At 46.0% G+C, this 18,454-nt stretch overlaps 1 protein-coding gene across 4 annotated transcripts in view; it reads left to right on the top strand.

The window, feature by feature from the left end:
• LOC125046183 (leucine zipper putative tumor suppressor 2-like) overlaps positions 1 to 15,633 on the top strand; it is a 98,062-nt gene extending 82,429 nt beyond the window's left edge. For 3 of the 4 annotated variants that reach the window (XM_047643915.1, XM_047644087.1, XM_047644105.1), the window contains 5 exons: positions 8,244 to 8,460; positions 11,166 to 12,190; positions 12,535 to 12,666; positions 12,888 to 13,041; positions 13,207 to 15,633. In XM_047643915.1, the coding sequence (XP_047499871.1) occupies positions 8,244 to 8,460; positions 11,166 to 12,190; positions 12,535 to 12,666; positions 12,888 to 13,041; positions 13,207 to 13,772 (2,094 nt within the window). In that variant the 3' untranslated portion in view covers positions 13,773 to 15,633. The remainder of the gene's footprint in view (positions 1 to 8,243; positions 8,461 to 11,165; positions 12,191 to 12,534; positions 12,667 to 12,887; positions 13,042 to 13,206) is intronic. The other variant, XM_047644007.1, reaches the window with a different exon arrangement.
• Positions 15,634 to 18,454: the final 2,821 nt, after the last annotated feature.

The raw sequence follows: 18,454 nt of genomic DNA, 5'->3' as shown, positions 1-18,454 counted from the left end.
TCCGCTCTGCCCGTGTTAGCAGCGGTGGATTTGCGCTGACAACACCGTATCCTGGTTGGGTGTTGTCACAGAGAACTGACAGCCATCCTTCTCTAGTTGTCAAAGTGGGGCCGTTTTTATGTATGGGCTTATTTCTTTATTTTCTGTTATTTGTGTATTTGAAAAAAAATATATGGTTTATGTAGTATGTTCATAGCCATACTTTTTTGTCTAATTATTATTAATGTTTTATTTTATTTATTGTTTATTGATTATTCATATATTTTGCTTTCCTATTTATTGTGTAGGTTTTCTGTTTATTATTATTGTTTATTTATTATTCATGTTTCGCCATTTATTTGCCGTGGCTTATCAAAAGTATAATCCCCCCCCCCCCCCCCCAAGGAAATGGCATCCGCATAGCCCAGCGCCTATCCCAACATACCTCCGGATTCCCGCATACGAGACACATTTTTTTTCCCACATAGGAAGGATAGCGTTCCTGAGAGCGATTGTTATGGCAGGGAGACGTCCGCCCAGATGACGAGGCCCGGCGGAGAATGGGGAATGAGGGGCGCAGATGGGCGTGGGAACATACCCTGGCTGGGACGAAGGAGGAGGGGGGGGGGGGGGGGAGGAGGTGGAGGTGGAGGTGGAGGAGGTGCAGGTGCAGGTGGAGGAGGTGGAGGTGGAGGTGGAGGTGCAGGTGCAGGTGCAGGTGGAGGAGGTGCAGGTGGAGGAGGAGGAGGAGGAGGAGGAGGAGGAGGAGGAGGAGGTGGAGGTGGAGGTAGATGACGACGACGGAGAATGGGAGGAGGAGAAGAAGAAGAAAATGAAGGAGAAAGAAGAAGAAGGAAAAAGAAAGAAAGAAAGAAAGAAAGGGGAGGATTAAAATGAGGAAGAGGCGTGGGAGAAATAAAGACTTGGATGAGGGTTTTATGGACAGGAATTTCTTGTTTATTCCATGTCTTGCTTTCTTTCTTCTCTTTATTTCCATATTCGTTTCTCGCATTTGGACTTCATCTCGCATTCTATTTATTTCGTTCTATAAAGAAGTATAGGAATAAAAGAAAGAGAGAAAGAGAGAGAGAGAGAGAGAGAGAGAGAGAGAGAGAGAGAGAGAGAGAGAGAGAGAGAGAGAGAGAGAGAGAGAGAGAGAGAGAGAGACGGATATGAACGGAGGAAGGGTAAACAGAAGATGCTCACTGACGATTCTGGATAAATTGTTACCGAGATGAGGTAGGGGAAGGTGGAGGGGTCATGGGGAGGGGGGAGGGGGGAAGGGTGGATCTGATTAGATCGGAACGTCTTCGGCTTCTTTCTCACACTACACCCTACGAGAAATCCCCACCCCACCCTCACCCCCACCTTCCCTCCCTTTCCACCACCTCCCCTCCTTCTCCCCCACCTTCCCTCCCTCTCCCTCACCTTCCCTCCCTCTCTCTCACCTCCCCCCTCTCCCCCACCTTCCCTCCCTCTCCCTTACCTTCCCTCCCTCTCCCTCACCCCTCCCCCTTTCCCCTACTTTCCCTCACTGTCTCCTACCTTCCCTCCCTATCCCCTGATCGAAGCATATGCAAATATTTATCCAAATAATACATTGGTGACAATAATCACACACACACACACACACACACACACACACACACACACACACACACACACGCACGCACGCACGCACACACACACAGCATCATCATCATCGAGTCAGTCCTGGACCGAAATCTCCCTCCCGGATCTCTCTTGTGTTGAGAATCTCCTCTGGGCCATGAGATGCTTAGGTAAGGGAGGGAGAGGGGGGAGGGGGTGGGGAGGGAGGCGGCCTACATAAGCGTGACACCTGGGCCTAGGGTCCTTAGCCCCCCCTTCACTCCCCTCCCCTCCCTTCCCCCTACCCCCCCTCCCCTCCCTTCCCCTTACCCCTTACCCCCTCCCCTCACCCCATGTCTCGCCACCTCCCACAGGTAGGTAATGAGCCTTTGGGTAGCGTGAGCTTAGGTGGGTTTGTAGGGAAGGTGGGTCAGGGAAGGGAGCGGGGAGGGAGGGAGAGGGAAGGAGGAAGGAAGACGGATGGAGGAACGAGGAGGGAGACAAATATAAAAAAAGAGAGAGGGGGACGAGAGATAGATAGAGATAGAGAGGTGGCTATACATTGATATAGATATCAATGTGTGGAGAGAGAGAGAGAAAGAGAGAGAGCGAGAGAGAGCGAGAGAGAGCGAGAGAGAGAGAGAGAGAGAGAGAGAGAGAGAGAGAGAGAGAGAGAGAGAGAGAGAGAGAGAGAGAGAGAGAGAGAGAGAGAGAGCGCATCCCGCGTCCGGAGTGCAGGTGCCATCATGAGGAGATAACTCGCCCGTAAGATTATACCTTATAGAGGCACGGAATCCGTTACGGCGGATCGAGTGACGTGCAATCATGACAGTCATGGCAAACTCTCTCTGATGCCGCCCACGCCCGCCCGGTGCCGCCCACGCCCCCATCTATGTGACGCTCGCCTTCTCGCTGCAGTGATTTGGTGGTGCAGGAGAGGTCACGATGCGGGAGCTCTCGCGTGCGCTCGGCTGCGCTTGCAGGCGCTGTTGCACTCACGGTGACGCTAAGTTGTGCGCGCGCGGAGGTTGTGCTTGCAGTCACACGCTCACACTTCCTCACTTCCACGCATATTCACACACTATCACACGCGCATGCACGCACACATATGTATGTATGTATATCTATCTATCTATATCTATATATCTATATCTGTCTACATAGGCGTGTGTGTGTGTGTGTTTATTTATTTATTTACTTATTTGTATGGAGAGAGAGAGAAAAAAAAAGAGAGAGAGAGAGAGAGAGAGAGAGAGAGAGAGAGAGAGAGAGAGAGAGAGAGAGAGAGAGAGAGAGAGAGAGAGCGAACGAACGAGCGAATGAACGAGCGTCCATTATGCAAATGCGGCGAGGCTGGAGGTCCCCGAGATAAGGGCGCAGGCGGCCGCGAATGGAAAGAAGGGAAAGGCGGGCGGGCGAGTCGCCTCATTGTTCCTTGTGACTCCGAGACGTGAATGAAGCACGTCCGGTGTGCATGGGTCTATATCGGCCATGCGGGGCCGCCGAAGGGGAATATGTCGGCTGTCCGAACGCTCACACGCGCACGCACACAATGGCGTCCTTTGTTGTTGTTTGTAGGACGCGTCTGTTCAGAATCGGCCCGCGGGTCTTGCCGGCCGCGTACGTGTTGTTATTATCATTATCATCGTGTACTGAAGGAAGGACTGTAGGCTGGAACAAAGGCCGCCGTGTTTGCTTTGGTCGTCCGGGACGAAGGAGGAAAAAAACCCGCAGAGCATTCTAGGAATTTTTTTTTTTTTTTTTCCCGACAGGTGATTGGAAATTTGTACAAGGGAGTTATACCTTTTTTCCCTACTGTGTTGATATGTTTTAATGATAATAAACTTGACCGCCAGACAGACTTTATTAGGACTTCGTTAATGAAAGGTTTGGGACGTGGCGAACGGGCAGGCGGGCGGGCGGGCGGGGGGGGGGGGGGGGGTCAGTGTCATAACGGGATCGTCCCTTGAGATTTACTTACACTGCAGGAGGTCGTGTCCACCCGGGGCGCCTCGCCTTGACTCCGGCGGCGGAAAGGGAAAGTGGCTGCATGGCGCTCGCTCCGGAAAAGGGGGGGAGGGGAGAAGGGGAGAAAGTCGGGTCATTTCTGGTTTTTATTTTTTGTTTTTCCTCTGTTGGGTTCTAAGTTCTTTTGGTTACTTGCCATTATCTCTTTTTAGTTTAGTTTTTTTTTGTGGTGACATGAAGGCTTGAAATTCATATTGCCATGATGTTCCTTTTTTTATTTTTATTTTTTTTTTGTCTTCTCGTTATCTTGGCGCTTATATACTCCTCTACCATTTTCCCATCTCTTCTCATCCTCTCCTGCTCTCTCTACCTCTCTCCCATCTCTTTTTCCCTTATCTCCTCTCCCTACCTCTCTCCCATCTCCTCTCACCTTCTCTCCTCCTCTCCCGCCCCGTTCCCATCCTCCTCTCTCCTCCTCTCCTCCTCTCCCTACCTCTCTCCCATCTCCTCTCCCTACCTCCGTTCCCATCTCTTCTCCTCCTCTCTCCCATCTCTCCTCCCCCACCATCCTTCCTTCACCCCCCCCCCCCTTCCACCTGCCTCCTCCCCCGTCGTCCGCGTGAGCATGACGTCGGCGGTGATGCCCGTCTTTAAGGCTCATCTTCCGCATTATTTTCGGCTCGGCTGGCGCGTCGGGAAGGAAGTTGCAGAGACACCGGAAAGAGGATGAGGAAGAAGATGAAGAAGGAAGAAGTAGTAGAAGAAGAAGAAGAAGTAGAAGAAGAAGAAGAAGAAGAAGAAGAAGAAGAAAAATGTGGTTGTGGAGTTGGAGGACGAAGAAAAAAAGGCGGAGATGCAAATCGAGGTAGTGATGAAGAGAAGGAAGAGAAGTAGGAGGAGGAGGAGGGGGGTGGGGGTGGAGAGAGTGAGGCCGAGGAGAAGCAGACTCCTGCAAGAGAGCGAGACTCGTTCCGCTTTGCGTGGGCGTCTCGGCTGTGGTCACGAGGCATCTCCGCGCACTTCTTACGCCCGGCCGCCCGTCCGGATGTGCGTCTTGGGAAACGCGGGTGGGTTGATTCTCTCTCTCTCTCCCTCCCTCCCTCCCTCCCTCCCTCCCTCCCTCCCTTTCTCCCTCCCTCCCTCCCTCCCTCCCTCCCTCCCTCCCACCCTCTCTCTCTACTCTGTCTCTCTTTTCCTCTCTAACTACTTATCTATCTCAGTGTTTCTTCTTTCTCTTAACTTCTCTTCTATCTCTTTCCCTCTTTCCCTCTTTCCTTCTTATCCCTCTCTCCCTCTCCGTACGTAGCCTCCCAAGTGGATCCATCGCAAAAAAATCTACACCGCAGCATTTCCTGTCTTTGCGCCCAGACGAAGAGGGGGAGGGGGAATGAGGTGGGGGGTGAAGGGGGAGGGGGGTAACGGGAGGAGGATTCTTGTCCTTTGATCGATGTTCTGATTTATTAACCGATTCTCGTTCCAGTTATCACGCGTGTCACTTCTCACTCTGTTTCACACTCGTTTTCGTTAATTCTCCGATTTCTCTTCTGGTTTCGGTGGGGCTGATCTGTAAGCTTCTCTTTCTTTGTTTGGTTTTCTTTCTCTCTCTCTGTCTCTCTCTCTCTCTCTCTCTCTCTCTCTCTCTCTCTCTCTCTCTCTCTCTCTCTCTCTCTCTCTACATCTATCTATCTATCTCTCTCCCTCCCTCCCTCCCTCCCTCCCTCCCTCCCTCCCTCCCTCCCTCTTCCCTTCTCCCCTTTTCCCCTTTTCCCCTTCTCTCTCTCTCTCTCTCTCTCTCTCTCTCTCTCTCTCTCTCTCTCTCTCTCTCTCTCTCTCTCTCTCTCTCTCTCTCTCTCTCATTTCTATCTTCATCATGGCTGGAAACTCACCAGTTTTGTCCACAACAAAGGCTAATTATTTGATCCGACGTAATCTTTTATACGAGGACAATGCGTTCCTCATTTTTTGTTCTTTTTTGTTCCCACGGACGTCACTGTCTCTTTGTACTTGCTAAAAGTCGCGGAAATGTCACATCTTATCTCAGTTGATCATTCGATCCTTCTGTTGTTGCTGTTATTGTTATTATTATTATTGTTGTTGTTGTTATTCTTGTTATTATCAGTACTATTAGTATCATTATCACTATTATTGCTATTATTATTTCATTGTTATCCTTACCAATACTATTTCAAATACTACTACGGCAACGACTACTTCTACAGCTACTATTATCATTATTATTATTTACTGTTAATGTTCTCGGTCTAAAATTAAACATCAAACGCAGTGGCTTGAGTGTGTAACATTAAGACCCGTGTTAGGTCCTTGCAAGACTTCCAGAAATCCTTTGGAAACACCGCATGTATAATGACATTTTATAATTAAATGTCGTTTACGATTTGAAAGCAGGAGGAGGGAGGGAGGAAGGGAGGGTAGGAGGAGGGAGGATGGAGGAGTGGAAGAGGAGAGAGGGAAGAGGAGGAGAGGAGGAGGAGGAGGAGGAGGAGGAGGAGGAGGAGGAGGAGGAGGAGGAGGAGGAGGAGGAGGAGGAGGAGGAAGGGAGGGGGAGCGGAGGAGGAAGAGAGGGGGAGCGGAGGAGGAAGAGAAGAGGAGTGGGGGAGGAGGAGGAGGAGGAAGGGGAGGCGAGGAGAGGAGGGGGGAGGTGAGGAGAAGGGGAAGGGGAAAAGGGATGCGATAATCGGCAATTAGAATCACTGTCAAGATAGCCGAATGGTGTAGTTACGTGCTTACCCTTTTACAGATTTTTTTTTTTTTTTTTTTTTTTTTTTTTTTTCTTCTTCTTCTTTCCTATTATCGCTTGTATATCGTTTTCAAGTGTCCACATACTTGCGATTCCGAGGAAATGATTGTGCAAAGTGTGTTTACGTGTCGGGGACCACTCGAAGGAGGCGAAATGTCTTAGAAGTTGCCCTGGGTTTCCCCCTGGGGAGAGGGAAGGGGGGTGGGGGACGGGGAGGGGGAGGGGGGAACTGAAGGTGGGATGGAGTTGGGGGGTAGTGTGTGTGTGTGTGTGTGTGTGTGTGTGTGTGTTTGTGTGTTGCGTGCGTGCATGCGTGTGTGTGTGTGTGTGTGTGTGTGTGTAGATTGACAGAAAACCGATAGGGCAGATAAAGATAGACAGGAGAGAGATATAAAGGAAGAGAGAGAGAGATAAAGGAAGAGAGAGAGAGAGAGAAAGGAAGAGATAGAGAGAGAAGATAACGAAAACCAGACCAACGAAACAAGAACGGCACAGAAACCTCACACAAAACGATAATTCAAGTCTACCCTCTCCAAGTGACCCGTAGACCCGAACAACCAGGCGATTTTAAGACCCGAATCCCAGGCGATTTCGGTTCACAGGAAAACAAAAAAAAGAAGGAGGAGAAGGACGAAGAGGAGAGAAAGACGCCGCTCCGTAAAAATATTGAAAACAAAAATAAAACAAAAAAAATGGTCAATAGAAAAACATGAAGGATTTGGTCAGAAATGAACCGCGACCTTGGCGGTGTCGTTCGTCGCGGGTTGTAAAGGGGGGAGGGGGGACGGGCGAAGGAGAGGGAGATAAGGAAGCGAGGGGGAAGGAGAAGGGAGAAGGAGAGGAGGGAAAGGAAGGGGAGAAAGAGGTAGGGAGGGAGAGGAAAGAGAGAGAGGGAGAAGTGGGGAGAGAGAGGGAGAAGTGGGGAGAGAGAGGGAGAAGTGGGGAGAGAGAGGGAGAAGTGGGGAGAGAGGGAGAAGTGGGGAGAGAGGGAGAAGTGGGGAGAGAGGGAGAAGTGGGGAGAGAGGGAGAAGTGGGGAGAGAGGGAGAGAGAGAGAGAGGGAGAGAGAGAGAGAGAGAGAGAGAGAGAGAGAGAGAGAGAGAGAGAGAGAGAGAGAGAGATAGAAAGATAGAGAAAGAGAAATAAAAACCTGTAATATTCACACACAAACCACGGTTGCTAATTTATCGATAAATCTGAACTACATTTTATAGTATATTCTTCCCAACTCGGATATTTTTTAAAGTTGTTTTTTGCCACCAAAGATCCTCTATTGAAGCTGACTTGATTTACACCCCTGTGATTTTATTGCAGTTTCTTTGTTTATATTTATTGCTTTGTTTATATTTATTGCTCTATTTTATTCCGATTTCCTCCTTCCTCCCTATTCCCTATCATTTTCTTCATTTTCTCTTGTGTGTATGTTATTGATATTGCCATTGTGTCCGTCTTATCATTTCCTCTTTTCAATTGTCCCTTTTATTCGTTTTGCAGTTATTTTTATTTATATTTTATTGTGCATTGTTATATTCCATTATCGTACTGATATCATCTCTAGTGTCGATTGTCATTACTTTAATCTCTCTCTCTTTCTCTCCCTTTCTTTCATAATTCCATGGTTTTATTTTTATCTTCCTTTCTTTTGCGATATCACCGACTTGTTTTAATCTCTTGTATATTATTTTAATCTCTCTTTTTCTTTCTTGTTTTTATATGATTTCGCGGATTTGTTTTTATCTCTGTCTTTCTTTCTCTTAGGATTTGACGGTTTTTCTCTCTCCTTCTCTTTACTTCTCATTTTTATATCTTTTATTTCATTAAAAAAATATATATAATACGGTTTTACTTCTTTATATTTGATCTGTTTATTTTATTTTTATTACCATTATTATTTTTTTTTTTTTATCCTGATGTATTGTCTTACTCACCCTCCCTCTCTTTCCCCCCCAGGGCAAGGTGGTGATCCGCCCCATCGCCTTCAAGCCGGTGGCGACCCCAGGGCAGCAGGGCGGGGTCTCTCCCCAGGGGGTCCTCATGGGCGGTTCCCCTGGGAGTGGGGGGGTCACGTCGCAGTCAGGGACCCCCAACACCACGCCCCCATCGCGCCCCGACCCCCGCTACACCTCCACGCCCACGCTGGTTAGGGGCGGGATTCATCACTATGGGAGTAAGTTGATTCGTTTGTGTGTTTGTCTTTTTGGTTATTTTTTGGTCTTTGTTCTTTTTTTTTTTTTTTTTTGTTATTCATTCGGTTTTGGAGATCGTGCGAATCAAGATACTTTGGTTTAATTTGTGCTGTAATATAGGTGAAGATTAATTAACGAATTAAAGGAAATTATTTTTTTTGTTATATGTATAATTCATATTTGCATTATCACGAATGTGTGGTTACGCTCCGGATTAGATTAGTCCACCCTTGACGTCATTGTTTGGCGTATAGAAAACGGCGTGACTATCGCTGCTCTGTCATTTTAATTTTTAAAAATTGAATATCAATTAAGATTTGTAAAATACATTTCTTTTGTACGTTGGAAATTTACATGTATTCACATTCAAAAGTTTTAAATGTTGGAGAAAATACCCTTTAAAAATTACCTTGAAACAAGAAGGGCGCCATGACGTCCACTGTGATAAATCGCGTTTCACTGTTATGGGTCAGCTGGGGGTCAAAGGTCGCAGATAAGGCGTTGGAGCGAGGTCAGGCAAGGGGTCGGCGTGTTTGGGTTTTGGTCATTGGGGAGGGGGAGAGGAGAGGGAGGAGGTAAAGGAAGAAGAAGAAGAAGAAGAAGAAGAAGAAGAAGAAGAAGGTGATGATGGAGAAGAACGTTGAAAGATAGAATTGATGAAGTAGAGAGAGAGAGAGAGAGAGAGAGAGAGAGAGAGAGAGAGAGAGAGAGAGAGAGAGAGAGAGAGAGAGAGAGAGAGAGAGAGAGAGAGACAGACAGACATAAAGTAGAAGAGAGACGGACAGAGAAAGAAAAAAAGGAGACAGATTGAAAGAGAGAAAGTTCCAATCGCTTTCCCTCGTGCAAAGATGGCGAATGAAGGAAAATAGAATAAAGAAGAGCGTGGGAGAGGAAGGGAGAGTCATCCCCGATATGCCTCGCAAGCATAAACAAGCATAAGCAAGCCAAGTTGTTTTTTAAATGCGTGATAAGATTGTTTTGCCGTGACCTCGTCTTGCGCGAATCTGTTATTGATAGTAGTATTATTATCATTAATGTTATTATTATTATCGTTATTATTCTCTCTCTCTCTTTCTCTCTCTCTCTCTCTCTCTCTCTCTCTCTCTCTCTCTCTCTCTCTCTCTCTCTCTCTCTCTCTCTCTCTCTCTCTCTCTCTCTCTCTCTTCTTCACTCCTTCTCTCCCTCTCTCCTTCTCTCCTTCTCCCCTTCCCTCCCTACTCCCTCCCCTTCTCTTCTCTCCTTCCCTTCTTCCCTCCCTCACTCCCTTCCATTCCTCCCATCTTACATCATCACCGCCTTCTCCTTATTCTCTCCCCATCTCTCTTGCCTTTGCCTCTTTTCCTTCGCCTCCCCCCCCCCTCCCCCCTCCCCTCCCCACGACGTCTGGCGGGCATGGAAGGGCGGCGTCGGTATTGAGTTTCCGTCGCTTTCCTGCTTCTCGGGATTTTCTCATTCTCTCTCTCTTTCTTTTTTCCTTTCTTTCTTTCTTTCTTTATTTATTTATTTTTGTCTCTGTCTCGTTCTCTCTCCCTGTCTCGTTCTCTCTCTCTCTTTCTCTCTCTCTCTCTCTCTCTCTCTCTCTCTCTCTCTCTCTCTCTCTCTCTCTCTCTCTCTCTCTCTCTCTCTCTCTCTCTCTCCCTCGCTTTCTCTCATTTTATTCTTATGGACACGTCTATCTTGCCTCCTCCTCTCTTCTCCCCTCTCCCTCTCCCTCTCTTACTGTTTTTTTCCCCCTTTACACCCTTCTTCCTCTCCTTTCTTCTCCCTTTATACGGGTCGACGGCCTCGTGTTTGTCTGCTTTTCATTACTTGCCTTGTTATTGTTTATGTCTTCCTTTTTTCTTTCTCATTTCCCCCTTCTCTCATTTCTACATTTGCTTCGTTTACTTCGTCTCCCTCTTGGTACGCTTTGGAATTTGTTAAAATCAGTATCGTGGAAATTAGTCATATGATTAATGATATTCTTCCTAATAACAGCAGTGATGTTGATGATAATTAATAGTGATGATAATAATAAAAAAATACGTAACTAGCAAAAAAACTGTCGCCGTCACAACGAAGCCTCACAAATTAAGCGTGGGAGAAAGGGGAAAAAATGGGAAGGGGGGGGGGGGAAGGGAAAAGAATGATTGGGGTGACGTCGTGTCCCCGGGGTCAGTTTACGCTGCCTCGGGACGGACTTGGGGTCGTGTTCCTTATTTATGGGGTATGCTGCAGGATTTTTTTTTTTTTTTTTTTTTTTTTTTTAATAATTTCGCTTGTCTTTCTCTCTTATTCTGATTTTTTCTTTCTCTTTCTCTTTCTCTTTCTGACTCCCTGTCTCTGTCTGTTTCTGACTCCCTGTCTCTGTCTGTTTCTCTCTCTTTCTCTCTCTCTCTCTCTCTCTTTCTCTCTCTCTCTCTCTCTTTCTCTCTCTCTCTTTCTCTCTCTCTCTTTCTCTCTCTCTCTTTCTCTTTCTCTCTCTTTCTCTATCTCTATCTCTCTCTCTCTCTCTCTCTCTCTCTCTCTCTCTCTCTCTCTCTCTCTCTCTCTCTCTCTCTCTCTCTCTCTCTCTATCTTGTGGTAATAGTAGTAGTAGTAGGAATGTATCACCTTACAACTTATAATCCCGGAATTCTAAACCAAGGCTATTAATGCTACTTTTAATGCCTCCCTTGCCGTGCTTCTAACGCTCGCTCGTCCGCAGGCATGGGCGACCTGAAGACGCTGAGCCACAACAGCTACTCCCTGGACCGGCGGGGGCTGGTGACGCCGCTGTCCTCGCGGGGCTACTACGACCACGCCGACAATAACAACAAGTACAACAGCCTCACCAAGCTCCACAACAACAAGAACATTTCCATGAACAACAAGAACAGCAGCTACATCAGCCACAACAGCAGCATGAGCAGCAGTAACGGCAGCAACACGAGCGCCAACAACAACAACAACAACAACATGAACACGAGCGGCAGCAGTCACACCAGCAGCACGGGCAGCCCTCCGTCGTACCCGCCGCCGCCGCCGCGCCCGCCGTCGCACCAGTCCACGTGCAGCAACATCGAGGACGGCCAGCTGCACCACCACCGCCTGTCGGCCTACGACAACCGCCTGTCCAGCGCCTACGACAACGCCGCCGCCATGACCTACAGCCGCACCAACGGCTACTCGTCCAGCAGCACGGACCTGCCGCGCTACGACAGCCTCAAGAACCTCTCGAGCGAGTCCTACCACCACCAGTACCAGTACCACAGCCACCACCACCACCACCACGCGCCCGGCCCCGGCAGCGGCGGCGGTGGCGGCGGAGGCGGCGTCGGCGTCGGCGGCGGCCTGCACCAGCGCATGGGCGGCTCCGTGACCAACCTGTCGCGCATGGGCGGCCACCACACGGGCTCCGTGCAGGGCCTGGACCGCTCGGGCTCCACCGTGGCCCTGGACCGGTCGGCGTCCGTGATGGGCTCCAACCTGGACCGCTCGGGCTCCGTGAGCGGCTCCAACCTGGGCCTGGACCGGTCCGTGTCCGTCACGGGCTCCAACCCCGGCCTTGACCGCACCATCTGCGGCTCCGTGGCAGGCTCCATCAGCGAACTCACCCTCGACGAGCACCACCAGACGCCCTCGCCCTCCGACTCCGGCGTGGCGGAACTCGAGGCCATGCTCAAGGAGAAGGACTCCGAGATCAACACGCTCCGCGAGACGATGGAGCAGAACGAGCAGGTGATATTCAAGGTAGGGCGGGAGACGGCGGCCGCGACGCGCACGAGACTCGGACCGGCAGCAGACGCCCTAGGGCTCCCGGGCTCATGGGGACTCAGACACTTGGGGACCTCTGGACACTGGGCGGGTTGGGGGGGGGGACCTGGTGCGTGATGGCACTGGCCTGCCGGGGGAGGGGGGGGGAGGTAGAAGAGATAGGGAATTTAGCGCTAAAGTATTGTGTCAGGAATAGTTATGGCAATTGCTAGATACTCGTAGTATTCATGATAATAAGATAAAGAGACTGATATAGTTAATATTCATTAGGACTGATGATGAGCTTGCCACAAAATATTTACCTCATTTTATCCTTCCAGGTGTATGAGGAGAAGGAAAAGACATGGGAGAGAGAGCTGAAGAAGATCAGAGACTTGTATGACTCTCGCCTGAAGGCAGCGCAGCAGAAGGCGCTCAAGGTGGAGCAGCAGCTTACCACCCAAACATACCAGGTAAGCTACCTTCATCAAAGTCTAAAAGTACTGGAGAGAGGTACGAGGTAGTAATCACCTCCCTTTCGTTAATGAATAAGTGATTCTGTGTTTATGTAATTTAATAGTGTTTTGTGAACTTGCTGTTAGAATTGTTGATCAAATGAGAAGCCTGAACTTTGTTTAATTTGGACCTCACTCCTTTTAGTTAATGATAATTAAATCTAAACTTCAACCCACAGCTGCAGCAGGAGCGCAGGAAACTGATGGCAGAGCTGGAGGAGGTGCGCCGAGAGAGAGACGGCCATCAGAGTCAGACGGAGCAGTTGCGGAGAGAGCTGAGTACTCTGAGGACCCAACTGGAGGAGACAGAGTGGAATCTTTGTCAGAAGTCAGGTTTGTATATTGATGTTTTTTATGGTTATTGTTAAGTAACTTTTCAGCTCCTTGATAAGTTTTAGCTGTCTGCATTTTTTCTCACATTCTGTGGATGCTCAAGCTGTTGATAACTTGAAGAAAAGGACATTATGGATGGAGATTTAATTTTGTTCTTTCTTGCAGGGGAAATCTCCTTGCTGAAAACCCAGCTGAAGGATTCCCAGGGCGACCAGACGACCCGCGGCCACGAGCTGCTGCACCTAAGAGCCCAAGTGAGACAGTACCAAAATGAGGTGGAGCGGAGACGCTCTGAGATCAATTCGCTGCACGACCTCATGGGTCAGCAGCGCCGTGAATCTGGCGACCTGCGCTTGCAGCTGGACCAGGCACAGCAGCAGCGCTCCCAGGCGAGAGCACACGACCAGGACCTGCTCCTCCAGGTGGACAAGTACAAGTCTGAGGTCGATGGCATGAAACGGGAGAATGAACTGCAGAGACAGCAGTTTGAGGAGGAGCGCAAGAAATGGACTGAGGAGAAGGAGCGAGTTATACGCTACCAGAAGCAGCTACACCATAACTACGTAGCCATGTTGGGCCGCAACCGCCAGCTGGAGGAGGAGGTGGCTAGGCTGACCGGGGTACCGCTGCCCCCCTTGAAGAATCTCAGCCCCCCAAAGCTGCCAGCCGTGTATGCTGATATCCGAGATGCCCCGACATCCCCACAAATCTCCAGTGAGTCTCGATGCTGACGAGGAACTCGAATTGTGTGTCATGCTGGTCATGTGTACAGTCACAAGGATATAAAGTGTATAAGAAATGTACAGTCTCAGTGATGTGTGTATAAATATCAAGGAAAATATTTTAAGGAACAATGGAGGCATCCATTTAGAAGTCTTAGATCTGGTGCAAAGAGAAAACAGGAAGATGTGATTTGAACAGGACCTGTGTAATTCAGAAAAGAAATGTACCATAAATACTAAAAATCAGATACTGCCTGGATTGTCTGTCCTTCTCTGGGAGTGGTACCTTACTGTAAAAAATATATTTTTCTCCTATACTCTGTTGGACAAGGACATAGAAGGGGTCTGCTCACCAGTGTTGGTCATAGACGCTTCTGCAAGTGAACTGATGAGTAGACGAATTGGAGGTCGCAAGAAATGTAGCATTGTCATGTGCTGATGTTCTGGCCTCTCTACCATGAAGCCTCAGGATGTGTGCGTGTATCAGAAATTGTACATGTTATATATATTTATATATATATAGATTTCTATTCTGTCTTCCTGATATTTTTAATGTTACAGACTGCAGTGCCCATTTTCATGTCTCATCGAGGTCCAAGAAAAAAGGGCAAAAAGACTCGCTGTTTGATTTAAGAGATTTATATATAGATACAAAGCAAGATGGAAGATGTTTGTAATTTTTGTATAGAAATTTTTTTTATTAACTGTAAGAATTTCTAAGCTAGGAATACACAGTTTTAGTTTCTAGCCAAAGGTTATATTTAGTTGGAATGTTACACTCAAATTTTAAAGTTAAGGTTCAGTTGATATAGTTAACTGTTTTTACTGTGTACCTTTTCAGTCATAATCATCCGGTTTTATAGCTTTGATCTAACTACTATAGTTTCCAGTTATTTATTGCGTATGATTTTTTTGTGTGGAAAATTTGTATTACTATATTGGGCCTTTCAGGGGTTAGATACTTCTATAAAGGTATTGTATTGTAGTCCGAAGTTCCTTCTTTAGTCAATACAAGAGTAAGCAGGTAAATTGGTAACAGGCTGACAAAGATAACGCTGTTTTAAGAGAAATTCAAATGGATTAATATGTTCATCTTGTCAGAGAAGTATTGTGTTCGTACTTGTCTGAGATTGACTTTTGGAACCCTCTTCTTTCATAACAGATTGAGATTTTGTCTTTGTGCCTTGTTGAATCTACCTGTGATGTATTTTCATATTTTATTTCCTTTTTATTCAGTTTAAGGGGAAGCCCAACCTTCCCAAAATGTGTGGAATGACTTGTACCTTCCCATTCTTCTCCTGCCGATTCATATTCAGTTTTGTTTTTACGTGCTCATCAACCTTAAGCTGGACGTGGATTGCCTTTCTTACATTTTTCTTTCGTGTATATACATTTTTATGGTGATTTTCTTGTCATGACTTTTTTTCTTTTTGTGTTTTCTTGTCCAATATAATGTTTGTTGCATTTGCTGGTGGTTTTGAACGTTGATTGACCATCAGGGTTATAATTGTCAAAAGGAACAAATGTCTACCAGTTATGAGCTGAACGTTGTTGTATTGAACAAGAACGCTAATATACACATATATATCAACTTGATGCTCAATAATGTAGTAGCACTTTGGTTCTGGAGAGGACACAATATATTTCATATAATTATAGATAAATAAAAGAAAAAATATATGTCAGGTGTGGATTGAGAGAACTTTTGTGTATTTAAACATCCCGTTTGTTGCTCTCGGGTAATGCCTTACCTGTCTCAGTTCCCGGATGTACCACATAGAAAAGTTTCTCTGCTCGCTCAGTTATATTGACACCTGAAATCTGAGGGAAGTGTGAAGAAGCTAGCACAAATAAATGAGGAATATATTAAGAGGTCTTTCCCTTTTCTTAACCTGTGTGCATGCAATGGGATAATGGAAAACTGTCAAACTGATTTACTCCAGTTTGCTAGATACAATATGAGTACAAAAGATAACACAACTAGTGTAATATAAAGAGATACATTCATAAATAGTTTAAAACTTGATACAAATGTTGTACATAAAAGACAAAGAGCTTATCTGATTAATATGAAACAAAGAATATGATACAAGTAATATTCTTAAAAGACAAAAGGCAAATTAAAAATGAACAACACAATTGTTTGTCAGGCTGTAGCAGTCCATAAAACACATAATTGAAACCAATTTCTAGAATGTGATCAGAAAGAGTACTTCGTTAATAATTCATGACAATTTTTCTAATATTTGTTGGTCAATTTCCAGTTACCTTGCAGTCAAAACATTTAAGGTACTTTGAAAACTTAAAAGGAACATATAAGTAATGCTTGACATACAATCACATGTACATAAAACAAGAGAGGGCTCTGTTTCACCTGCTCGTGTGATGAGAAAGAATCTGATGATCATTTCCGTCATATTCTCCAGCCGACAATTTTGATACTATTTGATGTCCCAATAGCAGAAGGCATGAAGTAGATCAGGGAAATTATGGGTTAAAACAGGCTGAAATAAGAAGAATTGTGAACGGAAATGTGTAAAACAAGCACAAAGAACGCTTAAAGTCGGCTACTGAAACTTTACGGACGTCCCCGTCACCTTTGAAAATATACGGACCGACGCGCCAACGTTCGGGGGGAAAAAGCTACGGGAATCAAACCCATTCTTCGGTAAAAATCTACGGGATTTCACATAATCTAGATCCCAAGTGGTAATCTAACTTCTAACCAATAAACCAACCTAACCTTAACCCTGTGGGATTTATACACTACGATCTATATATTTCATAGTCAGGGGGCTCTGCCCCTTGAACTTCCATGCTAATATACACGCCTATCCAGGGGGCTACACCCCCTGGACCCCCGTAGTAATATATAAGCCTAGATGAAGAGTCAGTTTTGGAAAATTTTCCGTGGATGACAATCTGGATTACAGTAAAAAAAAAAAGTGTATGGAGTGGTTAGCTCGATAAAAACTAAGACATTTCTCATCTATGGCAAAAGGTACGCAAATCGAAAATACGGGAGATACAGAGAAGAGAGCAGATCGCCCCATCATTCCACGTCCTCCTCAGGTTTCCTTCGCGAGGACCAACTCAAATGTGACGCGGAACTCATTACTGCAATCTGTTAAGTAGTCCGTGTATTACTACGCGCTTGTGAAAACGATCATGTTTTATTACCAGCGTCTGTTTTTCCAAATTCGTGTATGTAATGCATTCTTCTAGTTTTATTATACTTCTTATGCGTGTTTTGGTAGTTATTTACACTATTCTGGACAATAACCTTGTGCGCATGCGCGTTTTGTCGCCGGGAGATTTGACAAGACGCGAGACGCCATCGTTGAGAAATATTTTATTTTAAGTGTCACCTCGATTCCGGGTCACATTTAAAGCCATATTGTGGATATACAGAACAAATAGACGTTGGTATCTATCTCAGCTTAATAACTGAGCCCATCAAGTGAGCCAAATGCCCCCGAAAATATTAGAAACCAAGGAATTCTAACCATAGACGGAAGCGAAGAAAACTTTGGTGTTTCGCTATACAAAGGTATGTGGGTTTGCACTGGGGGTTCAGGGGTCAGAGCCCCCGTATTTTCTTAAAGCCACGGGGGGGCAAGGAGGTGTAGCCCCCTGGCTTGGCGTTTATATTATCACGGGGGTCCAGGGGGCAGGGATTATATAGAACGTAATGTATAAATCCCACAGGGTAAAGGTTAGGTTGGTTCACTGGTTAGAAGGAATTGTACGATTACCACGGGGGATCTGGATTATGTGAAATCCAGAAGATTTTTGCCGGAAAATGGGTTTGATTCCCGTCGAGCTTTTTTTCTGAACGTTGGCGCGTCGGTCCGTAGAGTTTCATTAGCCGATTTAAACCGTTTATTTGTGCTTATTTACTTGGAAGCTATTTTATTGTGCGTTCGCCGTACAAAGTTTGGCCCGGGTTTCCGAAAGATTGACTTTTTAGCGTTTTATAAATCAATTTATTTGATTTCTACAGATTGCTGTGGACATCCAGTGCCATCCCTTACCCCCCCCCCCCCCCGCCTTCAACCCCCGGTCCCCCACACATCCCCCGAGAGGAAATATATTTTAAAAAATCTGATTTTGGAATTTTCTCGGTAACGATTATTTTCAACTTATCTTAAAAGTTCATTTGGCAGAATCTACACCAAAAAATATTTCTTTGCATTCAACATTAGCTTTTGTAAACAATGTTCGCGTCGTCTGCTACGGGAACGTAAAAAGAAAAAAAAAATAATAATGAAATAAAAAAAAATAAGATCAAATAAAAAATAAATTATCGCGGATTTATTTGATGAACAGTGTTGCCAACCACATTTTTCAAAATCCGCTAAGCCGACCTTAAAATCCGTCAGATTATAGGTAAAGCTCTAAAATTCCTCGCTAGATTTGACAAGTAAATTCGCTAGATTTAGCTGAAATATGCGTATATGTACGTCTGTATATGCGCGTGACTTTTAACGATCTTAGGAAAAATAGAATTTGTGATAGGTGTAGTTTACAAAATTAAAAAAAATTGAGTGATCGATTTGGATTTAACAGATTTATTGATTATTTTAAATTATCTGCCGAGTTAGTACCTAAGGCCATTGGCGGCGAATACCATTAATAAGTTCAAATAATTTAAAAATCGAAAAATCTGTCAATAAACAATGTCTCTTGTG

This window comes from Penaeus chinensis, chromosome 1 (assembly GCF_019202785.1).
Source record: "Penaeus chinensis breed Huanghai No. 1 chromosome 1, ASM1920278v2, whole genome shotgun sequence".
NCBI classification, from domain to species: domain Eukaryota; kingdom Metazoa; phylum Arthropoda; class Malacostraca; order Decapoda; family Penaeidae; genus Penaeus; species Penaeus chinensis.
Note: the sequence above shows the minus strand (reverse complement) of the source record. Positions and strands in the feature narration are given on the sequence as shown.